Source organism: Arachis hypogaea, chromosome 15 (genome assembly GCF_003086295.3).
Source record: "Arachis hypogaea cultivar Tifrunner chromosome 15, arahy.Tifrunner.gnm2.J5K5, whole genome shotgun sequence".
In the NCBI taxonomy this organism is placed as follows: Eukaryota; Viridiplantae; Streptophyta; class Magnoliopsida; order Fabales; family Fabaceae; genus Arachis; species Arachis hypogaea.
The window spans coordinates 129,064,309-129,084,941 of NC_092050.1; the positions used below are offsets into that span (position 1 = coordinate 129,064,309).

Sequence of the window (20,633 nt, forward strand, 5' to 3'; positions counted from 1 at the left end):
ATTCACGGAAAAATGACAAATTCAACTCAATCCATTTTGGACTATGATTAACACCCATAAGGGAAGTGTTTTGAATAAAATATTTTTGAAAAAATAAAATATAGTTTTGTTTAGGGTATACCTTGTTTTGTTTAAATCTTTTATGTCTTCAGTACTGATGTTAGTCCTCCATGCTCTCCATTAGGCCTCGACCACTTCCATCCATCAAACTCCCCTTCATTCCCGCCAACTGATCATAAAGCAAGCAGGTATCATTAAATTGCAGGTAAATGCTAAGCAAAGATGACACAATGAATACACAACACCACTACAAAAAATACTTCTCCAACAAAATAACCTCAGGTTTTAGCAGCAACACGAACTTCATCTTCTTTAATAGATTTAGTGAAGCATGGATTATCACACACTCATTAAACAATTCAACAGTGACAAATTACTCCATTTCATTGGCATATGGAGAATGAAGTCATGAACTAAGCTGGACTAATGGCAAATCTTCTTTTGTACGTGAGCAGCGGAAGAAAATGGAAGAAAATTTCTGAATTGACAGACGCATCTAATAGGCAAATAAGGTTATAAAAATCAAACAATTTCCTTATCTTGATTTCAACTTTTAATTTTAAAAAAAATAAACAAACAAAATGGTATCCATACTATGAATTTCCAATTTCTCTGAGTACATCAATTGCTGCAACACCTGTTACTTTTTTATTGTAAGCAATAGTATTTTTTCATAGCTGATCAGTAGAGTCAAAGAAAGCCTTCATTTGTGCCCCCCGGTCCGCCAGCGCAAGGTCTTCTGCTATTATCACAGGTATTCCATCGTCTTTGGGCGACACCCTTGTCTGTTGCAGAATCTCTGCCGAGAGCATCTCCAGCACCCTGTAGAGAACTACTTCCACTCCCTCAACGCTATCCACGCCCTTCTTCAGCCTCCTTGCTAGGCCTTCCAGGTGCCCATACATTGAGTAAAGCATAATGAAGATCCTTAGCCTCGTAGCAGCGGCAGCCACCCCATTCGACGATGCTTGGACGTTTTTGGTGGTGTCATATGTGGAGGTGTTATCACGGGGGATCGGTGCCGTATGAGACATTCCGGCAACAACGGAGGAGAGAGAATCGCCGGCGACACACCTTCTTCTTACTGGGAACGCAATCTCCTGCTTTCCCACTCAAGATTTTCGATGGGAAAAGATTTCAGAGGATGAGAATGAGAGTTTCAGAATGTCAGGAGGGTTCGAAGAAAAGAGGGTAGTTATGAGAGTGAATGGGAGCATGAGGAGATAAATGAATTAGGTAATTTATTTTATAGGGCCAAATTTGAGTAGAAAAATTCCTGCTCAATTAGCTGTACAACCTCTTCCTTTAAAATCAAATTTAGGCAAAAAAAATTAATTAGGATTGCTGCAACATCTTCTTTCAAGTGAAAGAGAGGGTTCGAGTGTAGAACAGTTTTAGAATTTGAATTGAAAATTGAAATTTTTTGAAATCAATCTGAAGGCGCGCAATCATCCAATCAAAAAGCTAGCATTTCCGCTTCCTTTAGCTAAATGGTGGTTTTGGGATTGTTGCTAGATTCACTCCCTTCAACCCACTGGACAAACGACTCCCCCGAGAACCTTACACCAGGTAAGAAGTTCTTGGTGAGGATGGGGATTGCTGAGGCCACTCTTGTCTTTGTTCCAGCAAAAAGTCAAAAACTGTTACGGCCCGGCCTGGTTGGCATAACGCTCCAACCTGGGCATCCGACCCAACCGTGACATCGAACCTGAACCGGGGAACTGACCCGGACACCTGTACACCTATAACCCATCAAAAGACAGCTGGGGGAAGGAAGCTTCCAGGAAGGTGAGTCTGTCCTTGTGCGACCCACCCCCACTGACAGGGTATATATGGGGAGGGCCCTACCCCTCCCCCACGGTACGTCACTACGTCACTATCCCTTAGCTCTCACTGCCACTTGTATGGTCTCTGACTTGAGCGTCGAAGTCCTTTTTGCAGGTGGCTCCCCCCTCCTTTTCAACACAACTGCTCGCGAGGTCGTGAGGTCCGACTCTCCTCCCCCTAGTCCACAATCCGGGAGATCCGTCCGCTTACCATCAGCTAAGCCAGATTCCCCTCGTCAATCACCCGTTTCATCCACCTGGTCCACTTGGCATCCGACCAACCGAACATTTGGCGCCTGATAACGTGTTGATTCACCGTTGATCTAGGTTTTCACAAATTAGAATCCCATTGTTAAAAGTATATCCTAGACCAAAAATTAATTCCCAAATTAAATGTTTAATCCAAAGGATATGTCACAATTCAAACCAATTCAATTATGGGAGTTTCAATTCCCGAGTCATCTCCCAAGGACACTTGAGACCAATGAGTGTGCAATCTTGGTTGTGAGGATCATGGGGTTTTCAATAAAGGAATAAACATATAAAGTAATAAAAGAACATACAAAATTGTAATAAATGAACAAACAAGGGAATTAATGAAGTAACTATGCAATATAGACAAGTAAACTGTAAAAGGAAGCAAAGTAAATGTGTATGAAGTAATTGAAGCATAAAAGGTATCTTGGCTTGGAGTGAGCTAAGAGTCCTTTCCTTGTTGGAACCACAACTATGACAACTAGAATGGATCAATCTCACTTGATTAACCCTCACATCGGAGAGTAAGTTAAATGAGCATAAGTGTTCTTAACCCACAAATCCTAAATTGCTTGCTAATTGCCTTAGCAACAACATAGCGTTAGTGGGAACAAGAACAATTAACAATCCAAGAATTGACACTAAATATTGGACATTCTAACTCTAGGAACCCAATTGCTCACTTTCCCTAAGCCAAGAGATAGAAAACTAGCCCAAAATCATAATTGACATTTTGTCAAACACTTGGTGGGAAAAAACCTTAATCATGAGAAAAATGAGAAAAAGCTTGAAACCAAAAGCAACAAATGATCTCAATCAACAATAAAGACTCAAGAAAGCATGTAATAATCATCAATCATAAAATTCATCAACAATAAATAGAAATTGCAAAAGAGAAGTAAAATTGAACTATAACTTGAAATATAAGAAAGAGTAAGAACAATGTAACTATAAAGAGTAGTAACAAAGAGATACTTACAATGGAAATTAGCAAAATCCAAGATCAAAATTGGAAATGGCACTTGAATGTAAAAACCCTAGTATAAACCCTAGTAGAGATGATAAAAAACTTAAAGAAAAACTATACTAAAGCTACCTACTACTACTCCTAAGCTACCCTAAAGTTATGCTATGGTGTTGTCTTCATTCTCCCTTACTTATGAGCTAAATGGCTTCAGAAATGGGCCTCCAAACCACCAAAATCGCAAGTCACATGAGATTTTAATGAAGGTATATGCGGCCACCTGTGCAGACGCACAGATGTGTGCGCCTGCACACTCTGCCAAAAATCTCTACCCGTGCGTACGCACAGGAGGTTGTGCGCACGCACACTAGGCGATGCTTGATTGGACGCGCGACGCGCACGATGCGGCTCACGCGCACGCGTTGCTCTAATCTGATGGCTGTGCGTACGCACGCAGGTCTGTGTATACGCACGCAGGTCTATGCGTACGCACACTAGGCTGAGCTCTTCTCCTTTGATTCTTCATGCTTCCTCCATTTTGAATGCTCTTCTTCCATTCTCTCCAATAAGTGCGGACGCATAGCAGGGAGCGCGCGCACAGAGGTCGCTAGAAAGAGGGGTGTATGCGTACGTATAATCTGGTGCGTACGCACGATACGCGAAAAGGAGGGGGATGCAGGCGCACAGAGCGTGCGGTTGCTCCCACCAGATGGGTTGCAACAACGCGTGCGGGCGCACAAGGGCGTGCACTCACACAGAAAGCTTCTCTCTTTTTTTTTTTAAAGGAACTGCTTGAGGTACAGAGTCATGTGTGCGTGCGCACACAGGTCCGTGCGCACGTACAAGGACAAAGATGGAGGGAGGTTCTTCACGCGCACAACTCATGATGACGCTCCCACCAGAGGGGTTGTCAATTGGTGTGCAGACGCACACGTCTGTGCGGCCGCACACGTCTGTGCGGCTGCACAAGAAGCGCGATAAGGGGAATGCGTGTGTACGCACAAGGCAGGGCACACGCACAGGGCATTAAAAACAGGGCAGCACCCACGCACAGGTAGTGCTGGCGCTGCGACCAGAGGGCGCTGCAAAGGGTGTGCGGGTGCATAGAGGTGTGCGCTTGCACAGATGGTGGAAAATGCAATTTTGTGCGCGCACACAGGGTGGTGCGCACGCACAGGTGCCCTGTTTCACAAAAATTTTTCTTTTTAAAACTAAGGTTCCCTCTTATAGCATAGCAACATACCAACCCCAAATAATACAAACAAGCATAAATTCATGATTCACAAGCAATCCAACTTATTCAATCCAAAAATACCAAATCAAAACTAAGCTAATCATCATACCATAAGAAAGTAACTAATTCAAAAAGCTATAAACAAAAAGATAAAGTTGGAACAATGTTACCATGGTGGGGTGTCTCCCACCAAGCACTTTGGTTTAGAGTCCTAAGTTTGACTTTGCATGGCTTCATTGGTCACTTGAAACTTCTCCAAGGAGGAAAATCTCCAATTCCTTGGCATTCTTGGGTTGAATGTGATAGAGTTTCACCCTATGACCATTGATTTTAAACTTGATCCCATTGATAGGGTGAATCACTTCCACCACTCCATAAGGCTTGACATCCACCACCTTGAATGGACCGTCCCATCTAGATCTCAACTTCCCAGGCATCAATCGCAACCTCGAATTGTACACAAGCACTTTATCACCTATCTTAAAACTCTTCCTCCTAATATTTTGTTCATGGAATGTCTTGGCTTTCTCCTTGTAGAACTGAGCATTCTCGTATGCTTCTAGCCTAAGACACTATAATTCCTCCAATTGGAGCTTACGTTCCATTCCTGCTCCCTTTAAATCTGGATTACAATTCTTCACCGCCCAGTAGGCTCTATGTTAGATTTCAACAGGAAGATGACAAGGCTTCCCAAAAACAATACAAAAGGGACTCATTCCGATTGGGGTTTTGTAAGCGGTCCTGTATGCCCATAGTGCATCTCCCAATCTGGAACTCCAATCATTCCGTTGTGGGTTAACCACTTTCTCTAAGATTTTTTTGATCTCCCTATTGGACACTTCTGCTTGACCATTGGTTTGAGGATGATAGGCTGTGGAGATTTTGTGGATGACCCCGTACTTTTTCATCAATGCCTCAATTTTCCTGTTACAAAAATGGGTTCCTTGGTCGCTCACGATTGCTCGTGGTGACCCAAATTTGCAAATAATGTTATTTTTCAAGAATGAAGCAACAGCATTGGCATCATCGCATCGGGTAGGAATTGCTTCCACCCACTTCGAGACGTAATCCACTACTAACAAAATATAAACAAATCCATTGGAATTTGGAAATGGCCCCAAACATAAAAAATCTCACAAAAAATCATCAGTTGTTGGGGCATTTCATCACCTCTGTGAGGTATTTCTAGATTTTTGGCATTGATGACAGGATTTGCAAAATTGATTGACATTGCTAAATAAAGTAGGCCACCAGAATTCACAGTCTAGAACCTTCCTTGCTGTTCTCTGTGGGCCGAAATGACCCCCACTATTAGATGAGTGGCAAAATTGAAGGATAGATTGAAACTCAGATTCCGGCACACACTTCCTAATTACTTGGTCAGCCCCACACCTCCACAGATGTGGATCATCCCAAAGATAATACTTAGCATCGCTTCTCAATTTATCTTTTTGATACTTTGAAAATTGTGGGAGAAAAATGCAGGCGACCAAGTAATTAGAAATCGGGGCAAACCAAGGTGTACTTTGGGATATTGCTTGCAAGGTATCGAAGGGGAATGAGTCATTGATAGGAGTGGGATCTGAAGCTAAGTGTTCAAGCCGAATCAAATGGTCCGCTACCAGATTTTGGGACCCACTTCTATCTTTGATCTCCAAGTCGAATTTTTGCAAGAGTAATATCCACCTAATGAGCCTAGGCTTTGACTTTTTCTTCTTTAGCAAATATTTCAAGGCAGCATGGTCCGAATACACCACTACCTTAGAGCCTAGCAAATAAGGCCGAAACTTATCTAGCGCAAAAACAATGGCTAAGAGCTCTTTTTCGATAGTGGTGTAATTCGACTGGGCCGAATCTAAGGTCTTTGAAGCATAGGCTATAGTGTAAGGAGCTTTACCATCACGCTGTGCTAGTGCGGCACCTACGGGTTCGAGGCATCGCACATGATCTCAAAAGGTTGGTCCCAGTTTGGGCCTCGCACAATAGGAGCTGTGGTCAAAGCTTCCTTCAACTTGTCAAAAGCCTTTTTGCAATCCTCATCAAAATTGAATTCCACATCCTTTTGAAGTAAGCGGAAAGAGGTAAGGTGACTTGGCTAAAATTCTTGATGAATCGGCAGTAAAAACCTGCGTGGCCAAGAAAGGAACGAATCTCCCTCACCGAGGAGGGGTAAGGTAAACTCGAAATGACATCGATCTTAGTCGGGTCTACGAAAATTCCATCTTTAGATACAATATGACCTAACACTATACCCTGTTTCACCATAAAGTGGCATTTTTCAAAGTTCAATACAAGGTTAGTGTTGGTGCATCTTTCTAGTACCCGAGCTAAGTTCCCTAAACATGCATCAAAGGAGCTACCATAAACACTAAAATCATCCATGAAAACTTCCATGTAATTCTCCAAAAAATCTGAGAAAATACTTATCATGCACCTTTAGAACGTTGCCGGTGCATTGCATAAGCCAAACGGCATTCTCTTATATGCAAACGTTTCAAAGGGGCAAGTAAAGTGGTTTTCTTCTGATCCTCAGGAGCTATATGAATCTGGAAGTACCCCGTATATCCATCTAAAAAGCAATAATGGGATTTACCTGCCAAGCGATCCAACATTTGGTCTATGAACGGCAATGGGTAATGGTCCTTCCGCATTGCTTGATTCAGCCGGCAGTAATCTATGCACACTCGCCAAGTATTTTGTATCCGGGTTGCAACAAGCTCTCCACTTTCTGTTTTCACCATGGTTACTCCGGATTTCTTCGGCACTACTTGGACCGGACTTACCCACTCACTGTCTGAAATGGGATAGATGATGTCTGCTTCCAAGAGGCGAGTTACTTCCTTCTTGACTACATCAAGGATTGTGGGGTTTAGCCGTCTTTGCAGTTTTCAGACCGGCTTAGCACCTTCCTCCGAGAAAATTCTATGAAGGCACACTTGAGGGCTTATTCCCACAATGTCACTTAAGCTCCATCTGATTGCCTTCTTATACTTCCGGATAACCTCAAGAAGTTGTTGCTCCTCTTGATTGGAAAGATCGGTTGCCACTATCACCGAAAATTTGTGCTCCTTGTCAAGGAATGCATATTTAACATGGGGTGGAAGCAGTTTCAAATCTTCCCTTGCTTCTTGGAGTGATAGCTTACCCTCTCGGTCATGGGGAACTTGTGGGGTATTTTCATCTTCTTCATCCTCAAGTTCTCTCTCTTTTGAGCTTTCTTCATCAATAAAACCTTTTTTGGGCTCATGGTGGTTGCCTATCTTGAGCTTATCCTCTCTTTCGCTCTCAACAAGGTTCTCACCCCCATCAATGGATTCCTCCATAGGTAGAGTGGGTTGAAAGTTTATCTCTTCGAGTGGCTTCCCTCCTTGTGGGGTTATAGCATCAATGCTAGACTTTAGAGTTGATGGAGGCGGTAAGTGTGGATCACTAGGCGTCCCAAGTTGTGGAGGAGCAAGGTTGCTAGGGGTGGAATGAGGAGGGTGTCAGACGGGACAAGACTTCGGTAAGAGTTGCCATGCAATCATCTTGTTTTCTTTGAAATTCCCATTGTTCTTGGATGAGGGCTTGAAAGTTATGCTCCTCGTGAGAGAGGTTGATGGGAGTGGGATGGTGATGGAAGCTAGGTTGTCCCATATATGGCGATGGGTAGGCTGGTTGAGAAAAAACTGGTGGTAGGAGTGGTAAAGGGGCTTGAGAGTATAATGGTTGTGTCTTATGTAGGGGGTATGGAGCATGAGCATATGGATGGAAAAAATGGTAATGATGAGGTGTTCCACTTGGTGTGAGAGGTTGATAAACATTAGGATCATAAGGTCCTTGTTGCCAAGAATTTCTTGCTTGTGATCCTCCCTCGAATTGGCCTCCCATACCTTGATGTGAACCAGTGTTGGAATTGTTACCCCCTACAACATGATAACAACCAGACTTCAAGCAAAAAGGGTGATAACTCATGATGGAAAGGAAAGATAAAGCGCAATAATACTAATAGAAGCAATAGATAAATGAATATATACTCTAGTTATATCTATTTACCTAGAACTAAACAAACAAGAATGTTAGTTACTACCACTACTTAGGTAGAGGCGCCATCTACAAATTAGTGCCAAGTAGCAAATAAAAGTGAAATATTCACACTATTCACATATTCACAATAACCAAAATTCATCGCACTTAAAGTGATTCTCCGACAACGGCACCAAATTTGATAATGGATTGATTCACCGTCGATCTAGGTTTTCACAAATTAGAATCCCATCGTTAAAAATATAGTCTAGACCAATAGTTAATTCCCAAATCAAATGTTTAATCCAAAGGATATGTCATAATTCAACCCAATTCAATTCCGGGAGTTTCAATTCCCGAGTCGCCTCCCAAGGACACTTGAGACCAATGAGTGTGCAATCTTGGTTGTGAGGATCATGGGGTTTTCAATAAAGGGATAAACATATAAAGTAATAAAAGAACATGCAAAATTGTAATAAATAAACTAACAAAGGAATTAATGAAGTAACTATGCAATATAGACAAGTAAAGTGTAAAAGAAACCAATGTAAATGTATATGAAGGAATTGAAGCAAAAAAGGTATCTTGGCTTGGAGTGAGCTAAGGGTCCTTTCCTTGTTGGAACCACAACTATGACAACTAGAATGGATCAATCTCACTTGATTAACCCTCACATCGGAGAGTAAGTTAAATGAGCGTAAGTGTTCTTAACCCACAAATCCTAAATTGCTTGCTAATTGCCTTAGAAACAACATAGCATTAGTGGGAACAAGAATAATTAACAATCCAAGAATTGACACTAAATGTTGGACATTCCAACTCTAGGAACCCAATTGCTCACTTTTCCCAAGCCAAGAGATAGAAAACTAGCCCAAAATCATAATTGATATTTTGTCAAACACTTGGTGGGCAAAAACCCTAATCATGGGAAAAATGAGAAAAAGTTTAAAACCAAAAGCAACAAATGATCTCAATCAACAATAAAGACTCAAGAAAGCATGTAACAATCATCAATCATAAAATTCATCAACAAGAAATAGAAATTGAAAAAGAGAAGTAAAATTGAACTATAACTTGAAATATAAGAAAGAGTAAGAACAATGTAACTATAAAGAGTAGTAACAAAGAGATACTTACAATGGAAATTAGCAAAATTCAAAATCAAAATTGGAAATGGCACTTGAATGTAAAAACCCTGGTATAAACCCTAGTAGAGATGATGAAAAACTTAAAGAAAAACTATACTAAAGCTACCTATTACTACTCCGAAACTACCCTAATGTTATGCTATGGTGTTGTCTTTATTCTCCCTTCCTTATGAGCTAAATGGCTTCAGAAATGGGCCTCCAAACCACTAAAATCGCGAGTCACATGAGATTTTAAAGAAGGCATGTGCGGCCACCTGTGCGAACGCACAGACGTGTGCGCCCGCACACTCTGCCAAAAATCTCTACCCGTGCGTATGCATAGGAGGTTGTGCGCACGCACACTAGGCGATGCTTGAATGGACGCGCGACGCGCACGATACGGCTCACGTGCACGTTTGGCTCTAATCTGATGGCTGTGCGTACGCACGCAGGTCTGTGCGTATGCACACAGGTCTGTGCGTACGCACACTAGGCTGAGCTCTTCTCCTTTGATTCTTCATGCTTCTTCCACTTTGAATGCTTTTCTTCCATTCTCCCCAAGCCATTCCTGCCTTAAACCTCTGAAATCACTCACAAATAACATCAAGGCATCGAATGGAATGTAGATGGAATAAAATTAATCAAATTAGAAACAAAAGAGCATGTTTTCATAATCAAGCATAAATTAGGAGGAAAGTTCAAATGCATGCTATTTAGTGGAATAAGTGCAAGGTTATATGATGAAATCCATTCAATTTCAACCAAAAATCATCATCAAATATGGATTCATCAGAGCCGTCTATTGTAACATCCTCACTACTAGAATGTCACGCTTCCGGCTGCGCCACTCTGATTGCAAGAAGTGTTACAACTACTTTATATACTTAATATTAAAATAGGAGCCTGTGACTCGACACCGTATCGCTGATTTCTTTGAAAACTGGAAATAAATACTTTATCTAAAAAAAACTACAAGCAGGCATAGATTCATATACAATACTCCTTACATAATATCTCATAATATAATATACATATAAAACATACAACTCCTATCCCTCTTACAAACTTGTAATAACAAAGACGAGGGAAGAAAATAATCTAATTAATACAACAACATATAAACCAAATGCAGTTTAACTCTTCATAATGCTTCAACTAGTTCCTGAAAAGGTAAAGCTGTAGGGGGTGAGAACCTAACCACATGGTCTCACCACAAAGTTTTAAAGTTGTCATAAGAAGATATTTAATAAGAAAACTGTTTTCAAACTCAGTGATTATCATTGCTTTATGAATCTTTTAAAAACCAATAGGTAATTGTTCAAAACCTTTTCAAAGAAACAATGTTTAATTTTTAGAAATTCAAAACTTTTCCTTTCTTATAAGAAAATCTCAAATAAGAAGCCAACCAGGCAATCAAACAATACAATCATTAATTCAGCACCAAAATTCATTCTCAAATGTAGTACGCCAGGACAAACACAGGCAAGACAAACAAGGGAAGCACAAGTAGGTAGCAGTTACAGCAAATATTTCAAGTAGCAGTTAAGAACAGTTTAGCAATTAGGCAAACTAAAACAAGTTCAAACCCAAGCAAAGCATACAAATGCATATGATGCATGCCTGTCCTATGGCTGATGAGACTCATCTGTCGGTTATCCAGCCAACCCGACAAGTCTGAATTGTCCTTAGACTGTCCCCCGACGTGCATCCCAAGAGTCTATGCATAGCTTTTTCTCAAATAATCAATATTGCTCAATGGGGGTAACATTCCCGGGAATTTATATAGTGCCCGGTCACACCTACGTCGTAGGGTCAACAGAGTATCGAGTTTTCAACCTGGTACACGTGGTGGCAAGCCATGACACTTAATCCAGGGAACCTCGTATCTCAGATATTTCAAATTCATAAGCCATATGAATAATTCAAAGATCATATCTCAACATTCTCAACATCATAATCATTCATCAATCCAAATCTCATTTTTGAATTCATTCAATAACCATATTTCAAAGAAAATCCTCATCAATCCTCATTATCCTTCTTTCCATCCCGTTCATTAACAATCCCAAACGTAATTCTTTCTTTAATAAATAAATCAATCTTAAAACATATAATGTTTAAAAACAAATTTTTTTAATTAATTACTTCAAATAAAACTTCCAATTTTATAAAATTTTGGTAGCATCTCCTTTAAAACTTGGACACTGCCACCCTTTTCGGGTTCCAACCAAACCAAACCAAATGCCTGTTAATCAGTCAAATCACTTCCAATAACCATTATCATAACAACACTCAATCCAAGGAAATTGCAAAATCTAAAATTCAATCAACCAATCCTATAAATCGCAATTTAAACCGACTTCAACCAACAGCATCAATCAATAGTTAAGAATTCTCGGTCTTCTCAAATAGTTTCAAACCAAACCATTCCTCAAACACTTTTCGAATCATTTTCAAAATAGCAAATCATTCTCAATAAATAACCCGTTTTCAAATATCAAGTCCTTTCCAAATTTATTTTAAAATCAAATTCTGATATCAAATCGGGTTTAATATCAAATCAAATTTCAATATTAAATCTTTTCTAAAATCAAACCGTTTCCAAAATTAACCTAAAAGGCAATAATAAATCTTCTCTAATAATTCAAGGAAAACCACTTTAACAACATCAATCAACTAATCCAAATATCCAACTTTCTCAATCAATCAGTTTATCAATCAAACTAATAATCTCATTCAACCAAAACAACTCAATTCAATTCATAAGACTCACGAAATCACAAAAAGTGTATTTTACGCGTTAATATCGATTTATAACAACCCTATAATATAAAATAGATTTAAGAAAAACCCCTACCTCGAAAAGTCGAAACATAATCAAACGCATCAAAGCCCCTTTTTTCTTTCCTTGCGGCCTACCACAACCATGGCTTCAGACAACTTTCGAGGCAACAACAGTTACCTCAAGCACGACATACAAGCACCGATACTCAACCCTATGTCAAATATTGCCGCAAAACCTCAGCCACAACCAACTCATATGCACTTTTCAAATATTTACATATACTAGAAACTGCAATTTTAAAATAAACTTCTTACCTTTTTTTTATATAATTAGTAGGAATTGGACTCAACGACAAGGTGAAACAGTGCCAGTGGGTGTTAGGCAGAACGAATTGCAGGCAAGAAGAGGTTAGCTCAGACTTCGACGAAAACGGCTCTGGCAGACGGAAAGACACCAAGAATAACCATTAAACAGAGGGCAGAGCAAAGCAACACAGAGCAAGAGCAGCAGCAATTGCATGTTCTTACCAGGTAAAACGGTGCTAGCACCAGTCTCTCTCTCTTTTCACGACGAGCTCCAGCTGGCTCCAGCAATGACAGCAGTGGCTCCAGAAGCTTCAACAGGGCACAGCAGAGGTAGCAATGGAGTTATACAGCGACAAAACCTAGCCTCCATCCTTTCTTACTCATCGAGTGCGCTCTCTTCTCCGTCTCGGGCTTGATGGCGGTGACAGTTTTGCGGCGGCGCGATGCGGTGAGGGCGACGGCGATGGCACGGACAGTAGCAGCGGCACGACGCTCCTCGTGGTGATGACGGTGACGCGACTCCACGGGACGGCGATGCCTCCTCCTCGTGCGGCTGTCGGCGACGCATGGCGCAGTGGCGACGCGAAACAGGGCAGAGCGCGGTGGCGAGCTGGACAGCGGCGACTTCTTCTCCGTCTTCCTCTGCCGACGATGCTCTCCCCTCCTCACCGTTCTCCCTCTCTTCTCCCTTTCCCCTTTTCTTTCTTTCCTGTTCTCGTTTTCCTTCTTCTTTCTTCTTTTTTTTTCTTTCTTCAAGCTTCCCCTGTTTTCCCCCTTTCTATTCTTTCCTTTTCTTTTTTTTCTTTTCTTTCATTGGGTATGGGGTGGTTAGGTTAGGGTTAATTATTTTGGGAGTGTAAAATTATTAATAAAATAATAAAATAAAATAATAATTTAAAACCAAATTAAATATAAAGTAAATATCTTTGAAATACCATTTAATTACCAACTTAAAATTTATTTTCGAATAAATACTAATTCAATGAAAATTGATGATAATTAGATTAATTCTCCTTTATTTATAAAATAAGGTTAAGAATCTATATATTAAAATTAAGGCATATAAAATACTCATTATTTTTCAATTATAAGAACTCTAAATAATAAATAAGAATTTACTAAATTTTTATATAAAAATATCTAAATTGTAGTCTTAAATAAATATAATACATCATAATAATTTATTAATAACTTTCAAAAATTTAGGGGTCTTACATCCTACCTCACTTATAAAAATTTTTGTCCTCGAAAATTAAAGTAATATATAAGGTAATACATAGTCTTTGTACTCTACTTTTTAAACACTTTATAAAAAGGTATGAAATCTTAGTATGCATATATAAATGTTCAAAACTTTACAAAAGCTTGGGGAAATAAAATAGGGTGCAAATCAAGATAGGCGTTCATAAAACAAAACGGTAGCTTGTGTGGCAAAAGGGCTATAAAGCAGGCTGGTATTACATAACGGATATAATGCTCGCTCGCAGATCTCTTACCCATTTCAAAACTTCAACTCCCCAACTCCATCACTCACTTCACAACTGCATAACCTATCACAATCCTAACATCCGCAAACTTTTACGAGGAACAAACGGCTATACTCCTCATAACGTTGCATACTTACCACTCCATCTTTCACATTTATGAACGGCATTTTTAAAGTTCCGTTTGCTACCCATAAAAGTCATACGTGATTCTAAGGCAATCGTCGAATTTATTTAAAAGAATACAAGACCTTGGAAAAAGACAAGCGATAAAATTCGCCAGGGTTTGAAAGGATTGTTGAAATCACAAGTAATCAGGAATGCATAAGAAATGAAGAGTATCCGACAGAAAATTAGTTTGGCAATCTCAAGAATGATTCCCGAATCAACAAAATCCGATAGAAATAACAAAAGGAAAAGTAGTACAGTAGTTTGAAGCAAAATTAAGTCGAGTCAAGGAATATGAGATTTACAGAAAAAGAATGTCTAAGACCAAAGACAAGGCTCATAAGTCTCGAGTAGAATTAAGAATACTTTCGAATGAATTGCTCATAGAGAATGAAAAATATTTCAAAAACTATTTCACATTTGTCAAAGGAAAAGTGCGTATCAAACACTTTGTAAAAAAAATAACAAAAATATATTTGTGGCATTACGTCAAACAATTCCATGTTGAAATAGGTTATGTAGAGTTTTAAAACAAAATGAATACCGATTTGGCTAAGAACAAAAATATTCCCTCAAATATTTGAGAAAAATAATTAGGTGCACCACTTAACCAAAAGTAGGCATAAAGCTCGGAAGAAAATCAAATTGTCTTTTGTTAAAATAATTTACAAGTTAAAGACAAAATAGGTGAGGTTTGAAAAGGAAAAGTCAATTGGGTTAAGGCCAAAATAATTTTCTGAAAGTCTTAATAGATATTTAGGTATTTAGTCAAATAAAGGTATACAGTGAAATTGTGGCAAGGTTATAAAAAATCAAACGTTTGTTTAAAAATTCTCAAGATTTATATTCAATCAAGCGTGCATAAAAATTATAGCAAATATAGAATAGGAAGAAGTTAAACTTTATTTAGAAAAGAATTCCGAAGTAAAAATTTGCTTATAAATCGGTTTCAAAACTTTATTTAAAACAATGTATGCCAATTCCAAAATAACTTTGTCAATTTAAAGAATAACTATGGATGCGATTCAAACGAGAAAAATTGATTTAACTTTCTTAAGAAGAGAATCCAAAACTTGTTTTAAAAGTTAATATCAAAATGAAATTACCATCACATAAGAGCATTCAAGAATATTAAGATGTACTTAAAAAGAAATCAAGCCATATGAAAAGGGATCTTAAATCAAGGGAGTTCAAACAGGATCAACTAGGTATAAGACATCGAACAAGCTTTCAATCGAGCTACTGAAAACTTAAACTTCCTCTTCTACCAGTCATTCCCTAAAAAGCTAACACATCGGTTTTCACCTCTAAGGACCACGTGTGACACTGAGATAAGTACAAGTACGTTCAAAGAGATACAATTTACACGAAGAGAAGAATAAGCGACAAAATTATGTTTCTCATAAATTCAGAAGGAGGTGTAAGATTGCAACTAAGCAATAACGTACAGGCACGAGAAAACGTTTCAAAAAGAGTTATTTCGCATCCTAACAAGAAATATTGAATTTAGGAACTCCAAATAAAACAAGAAAAAGGCAGTGGTAAATTAGATCAAAATAAACTAAAACCATATCAAAAGAGCACAAGGCTCACAAGAATATGAAAGAATGGTTCAAATCACCAACAAATAAGAATGATCAAAATCATGAAGTATACCGGAAGGAAGAATCAAATTGCAAATAGAAAAAAACTTTGATTTCAAAGAACTTCAATAGAAAGAATGGAGGAGAACAGGGCAATTGTTTTACAAAATTTAAGAGAATCATCAAAAACGTAAATATTGTGTCATGTTAAAACAAATTCAAGTTAAACTAAATTATGCAAGGTTTGTGAAATGAAAATTATCCAGGCTAAGGATGAAATATTTTCTTGACAATCTTAAAAGGTACTTTACATAATCAATTAAGAATTTGCATAAAAACAAAGCGAGCTTGGTAGGAAATCAAGTTGTTTTTCACCAAAACTATTTCTAAGGTAAAGACAAAATATGTGAAATTTGAAAAATGGAATTTAATTGAATAAATGATCAAAAGTAATTCCTCAGAAAACTTAAAAGATACTCAAGTACTTAGTCAATTAGGTGTATATAGTGAAATCACAGTGATATTGAAAGGAGTTCCAAATTTTGTTTAAAAAGAAAAATTTGAAGTATGGTTTCAAAAATACATATGAATAAAGACATGCCAAATTCAAAACACTTTTGTCAAATTTAAAGAATGATTATAGGTACAATTAAGTAAGAGAGGATTGAGTTGAAATTTCTTTTAAGAGAATCAAAAATCTCCTTTTTAAAAGTTTAAAACTAAAATTCCAAGTGCTTTTTTTTGCATTAAACAATTTCAGATTTACATAAAAGACTACATGAATCAAAAAGAGTTTGAAAAGACAAACAAATCCTCCAAAGAATTTAAGTAAACATAAGCAGTTAGGATTAAACGAGAATGCATTTCAACAAGAGGTAAAGTTGAAAAATAATCAAACTACTTTTTAGAAAGAAATCTCAAATAAGGATTTCAAGACACACTATGAAAGAACAAGTTACAAGTCATTAGTAAAATTTTCGAGACATATAAAAGAATATCCTCGAGAATTAATTCCTAACGTCCGCAAGCTCGCGATAAGCGTTATCTATTACTTATCAATTCCAATTCGCCCATAATAACTATTAACTTCCCCGTTCACATAGCCATCAACATTAAGTTGGCCAGACTTAACATCAGCAGATATGCAACGACAAGCTAACAGTGTTAATTAATAGGCAGTCATGTGCATAAAATTCTAATTCTTGTTACTTGGACAAGACCTACAACATGACAGACACTCAGAGAATGCAATGAAGCATGGTCAGTCCATCCCCAAAGCTCTAATTAGGATGAACTGCTCTGATACCAAAATGTAACATCCTCACTACCAGAATGTCACGCTTCCGGCTGTGCCACTCTGATTGCAAGAAGTGTTACGACTACTTTATATACTTAATATTAAAATAGGAGCCTGTGACTCGACACTGTATCGCTGATTTCTTTGAAAACCGGAAATAAATACTTTATCTTAAAAAAACTACAAGCAGGCATAGATTCATATACAATACTCCTTACATAATATCTCATAATATAATATACATATAAAACATATAACTCCTATCCCTCTTACAAACTTGTAATAACAAAGACGAGGGAAGAAAATAATCTAATTAATACAACAACATATAAACCAAATACAGTTTAACTCTTCATAATGCTTCAACCGGTTCCTGAAAAGGTAAAGCTGTAGGGGGTGAGAACCTAACCACATGGTCTCACCACAGAGTTTCAAAGTTGTCATAAGAAGATATTTAATAAGAAAACTATTTTCAAACTCAGTGATTATCATTGCTTTATGAATCTTTTAAAAACCAATAGGTAATCGTTCAAAACCTTCTCAAAGAAACAATGTTTAATCTTTCAGAAATTCGAAACATTTTCTTTCTTATAAGAAAATATCAAATAAGAAGCCAACCAGGCAATCAAACAATACAATCATTAATTCAGCACCAAAATTCATTCTTAAATGTAGTACGCCAGGACAAACACAGGCAAGACAGACAAGGAAAGCACAAGTAGGTAGCAGTTACAGCAAATAGTTCAAGTAGCAGTTAAAAACAGTTTAGCAATTAGGCAAAGCAAAACAAGTTCAAACCCAAGCAAAGCATACAAATGCATATGATGCATGCCTGTCCTATGGCTTATGAGGCTCATCTGTCGGTTATCCAGCCAACCCGACAAGTCTGAATTGTCCTTAGACTGTCCCCCGACGTGCATCCCAAGAGTCTATGCATAGCTTTTTCTCAAATAATCAATATTGCTCAATGGGGGTAACATTCCCGGGAATTTATATAGTGCCCGGTCACACCTACATCGTAGGGTCAACAGAGTATCGAGTTTTCAACCTGGTACACGTGGTGGCAAGCCACGGCACTTAATCCAGGGAACCTCGTATCTCAGATATTTCAAATTCATAAGCCATATGAATAATTCAAAGATCATATCTCAACATTCTCAACATCATAATCATTCATCAATCCAAATCTCATTTTCGAATTCATTCAAAAACCATATTTCAAAGAAAATCCTCATCAATCCTCATCATCCTTCTTTCCATCCCGTTCATTAACAATCCCAAACATAATTCTTTCTTTGATAAATAAATCAATCTTAAAACATATAATGTTTAAAAATAAATTTTTTTAATTAATTACTTCAAATCAAACTTCCAATTTTATAAAATTTCGGCAGCATCTCCTTTAAAACTTGGACACTGCCACCCTTTTCGGGTCCCAACCAAACCAAACCAAATGCCTGTTAATCAGTCAAATCACTTCCAATAACCATTATCACAACAACACTCAATCCAAGGAAATTGAAAAATCCAGAATTCAATCAACCAATCCTATAAATCGCAATTTAAACCGACATCAACCAACAGCATCAATCAATAGTTAAGAATTCTCGGTCTTTGATGAGAGAACTTTTGCGTGGTCTAGAAATTTGTGGATAAATCCTCGTTGCAAGTATAGTTTCTAAACCTTCAAAAGTCCTTTCATACAAACATTTTGGGTGTCACAAGTAACAAACCCCTTTAGAAATTGTTAACCGAGTATTCAAACCTCGGGTCGTCTTCTCAAGGAACTGCGAGGAAGTATGTTCTTATTATTGGCTATAAAGGTTGTAATCGGGGTTTAGAAGATGAGAGGCAAGTAATTTAAATGACAAGTAAAGTAAATAGCAATCAAAATAAATAAATACTGTAAAGCAGACTTTTGGCAAGGTAAGAGAAGTTGGAGGTCCAACGTAGTTATCTCTCTCAACTATAATGAAAGTTGAATCTAAACACCACTTGGTCAACCTTTACTAGGGCAAAGGAAAATCAAGGGACTAATTAAATTGACCTTTGAATCCTATTTATTTCCTAAGAAAAGGTTGGGATTACTTAAGTTCAGCTCAATTAGCAAGATAACGATTATCAATTATGTTGAGTTTAATAACTGTTGAGTTACTGAATTCTTAACCAGAACCAAAAGGGGAAAAAGTAAAATTGATAGAATAATAAAAATATCCTTAGATGGGAATCAATAGTAACTTAAATCAAAGAGAACAATCATAAACTGAAAATACCTCAAATATCATTAATTCAAATAACAGTCTGTAACATGGGAGAAATTCATAAATTCACTGATCAATTCAAGTGCTGGAATAAATAAAAGTAAAAGGAAGCTAAAACAAAGGAACGTAAAACCTGGATTGAGAGTCACTCTTAAAACAAGAAGAAATCCTAAATCCTAAGAGAGAGAGAGAGAGAAGATCTCCCTCTCAACTAAATCTAAATCATTGAAAAGTAAAATAAGCGAGCTCTCTTTGAATGGGCGCATTCCCACACTTTATAACCTCTGGTCTATGCTGTCTGTACTTGGATCTGGGCCAAAAAGGGCTTCAGAAATCGCTGGGGGCGTATTCTGTAAATTCTGATACGTGGCCTCTGTCACGCGTTTGCGTGGGTCACGCGGTCGCGTCATTAGGAGCTTTTCCTTGCCACGCGGTCGCGTCAGTCATGCGACCGCGTCATGTGTGTTCTGCTTAAGGTGCGCGGTCGCGTCAGTCATGCGGCCGCGTCGCTGCTGATTCGTGCTTGGCACGCGATCGCGTCGTCCATGCGATCGCGTGAATACCAGTTTCCTTCAAACCTCCGTTTTGCCTTCTTCTTCCATTTTTGTATGTTTTCTTTTCCATCCTTTAAGTCATTCTGCCTTAGAAAATCTGAAACTACTCAACACACTAATCACGGCATTGAATGGAAATAAAGGTAATTAAATTAATTAATTTTAAAGCTTAGGAAACATGTTTTTCACTTACATCACATAATAAGGAAGGGAAAGTAAAACCATGCAATTAATGTGAATAAGTAGGTGAAGGATTGTATAAATCACTCAAATTAAGCACAAAAGAACTCATGAAATATGGGTTTATCAACCTCCCCACACTTAAACACTAGCATGTCCTCATGCTAAATCCAAGGTAAATAATTAAGGTTAAAGTGATGGAATGTTATGCAATGCAACCTAATTTAAATGCAACTACCTAAATGAATGATGCATCATGCAACTCTAACTTATTCACTCATATATAAAGCTTACATGTAGTCAAGTTAATTCACATTCTCAAGGAGTCATGTATATATATATAGCCAACCCTTAAATAATAAAGCATTTTAGCAAATGAGATGGGAAAGAAAACATTGTACAAACTTGCAAAATAATTAGTAAATTTAAGCATAGATATATGTTGATGAGTTATTGAACCCTCACTGGATTTTGTGTTTACTCTCTAGTCACTCAGTGTTTATTAGGTTTATTCACTCTATTTTTCTTTTTATTCTTACTTTCTA

General features: G+C 37.9%; 1 protein-coding gene across 1 annotated transcript; it reads right to left on the bottom strand.

The window, feature by feature from the left end:
- Window positions 1-731: 731 nt before the first annotated feature.
- Window positions 732-1,094, bottom strand: LOC112748876 (probable NAD(P)H dehydrogenase (quinone) FQR1-like 2). Its single transcript, XM_025797120.1, has one exon. It carries the CDS (start codon window positions 1,092-1,094, stop codon window positions 732-734), a length of 363 nt encoding a protein of 120 aa, XP_025652905.1.
- Window positions 1,095-20,633: the final 19,539 nt, after the last annotated feature.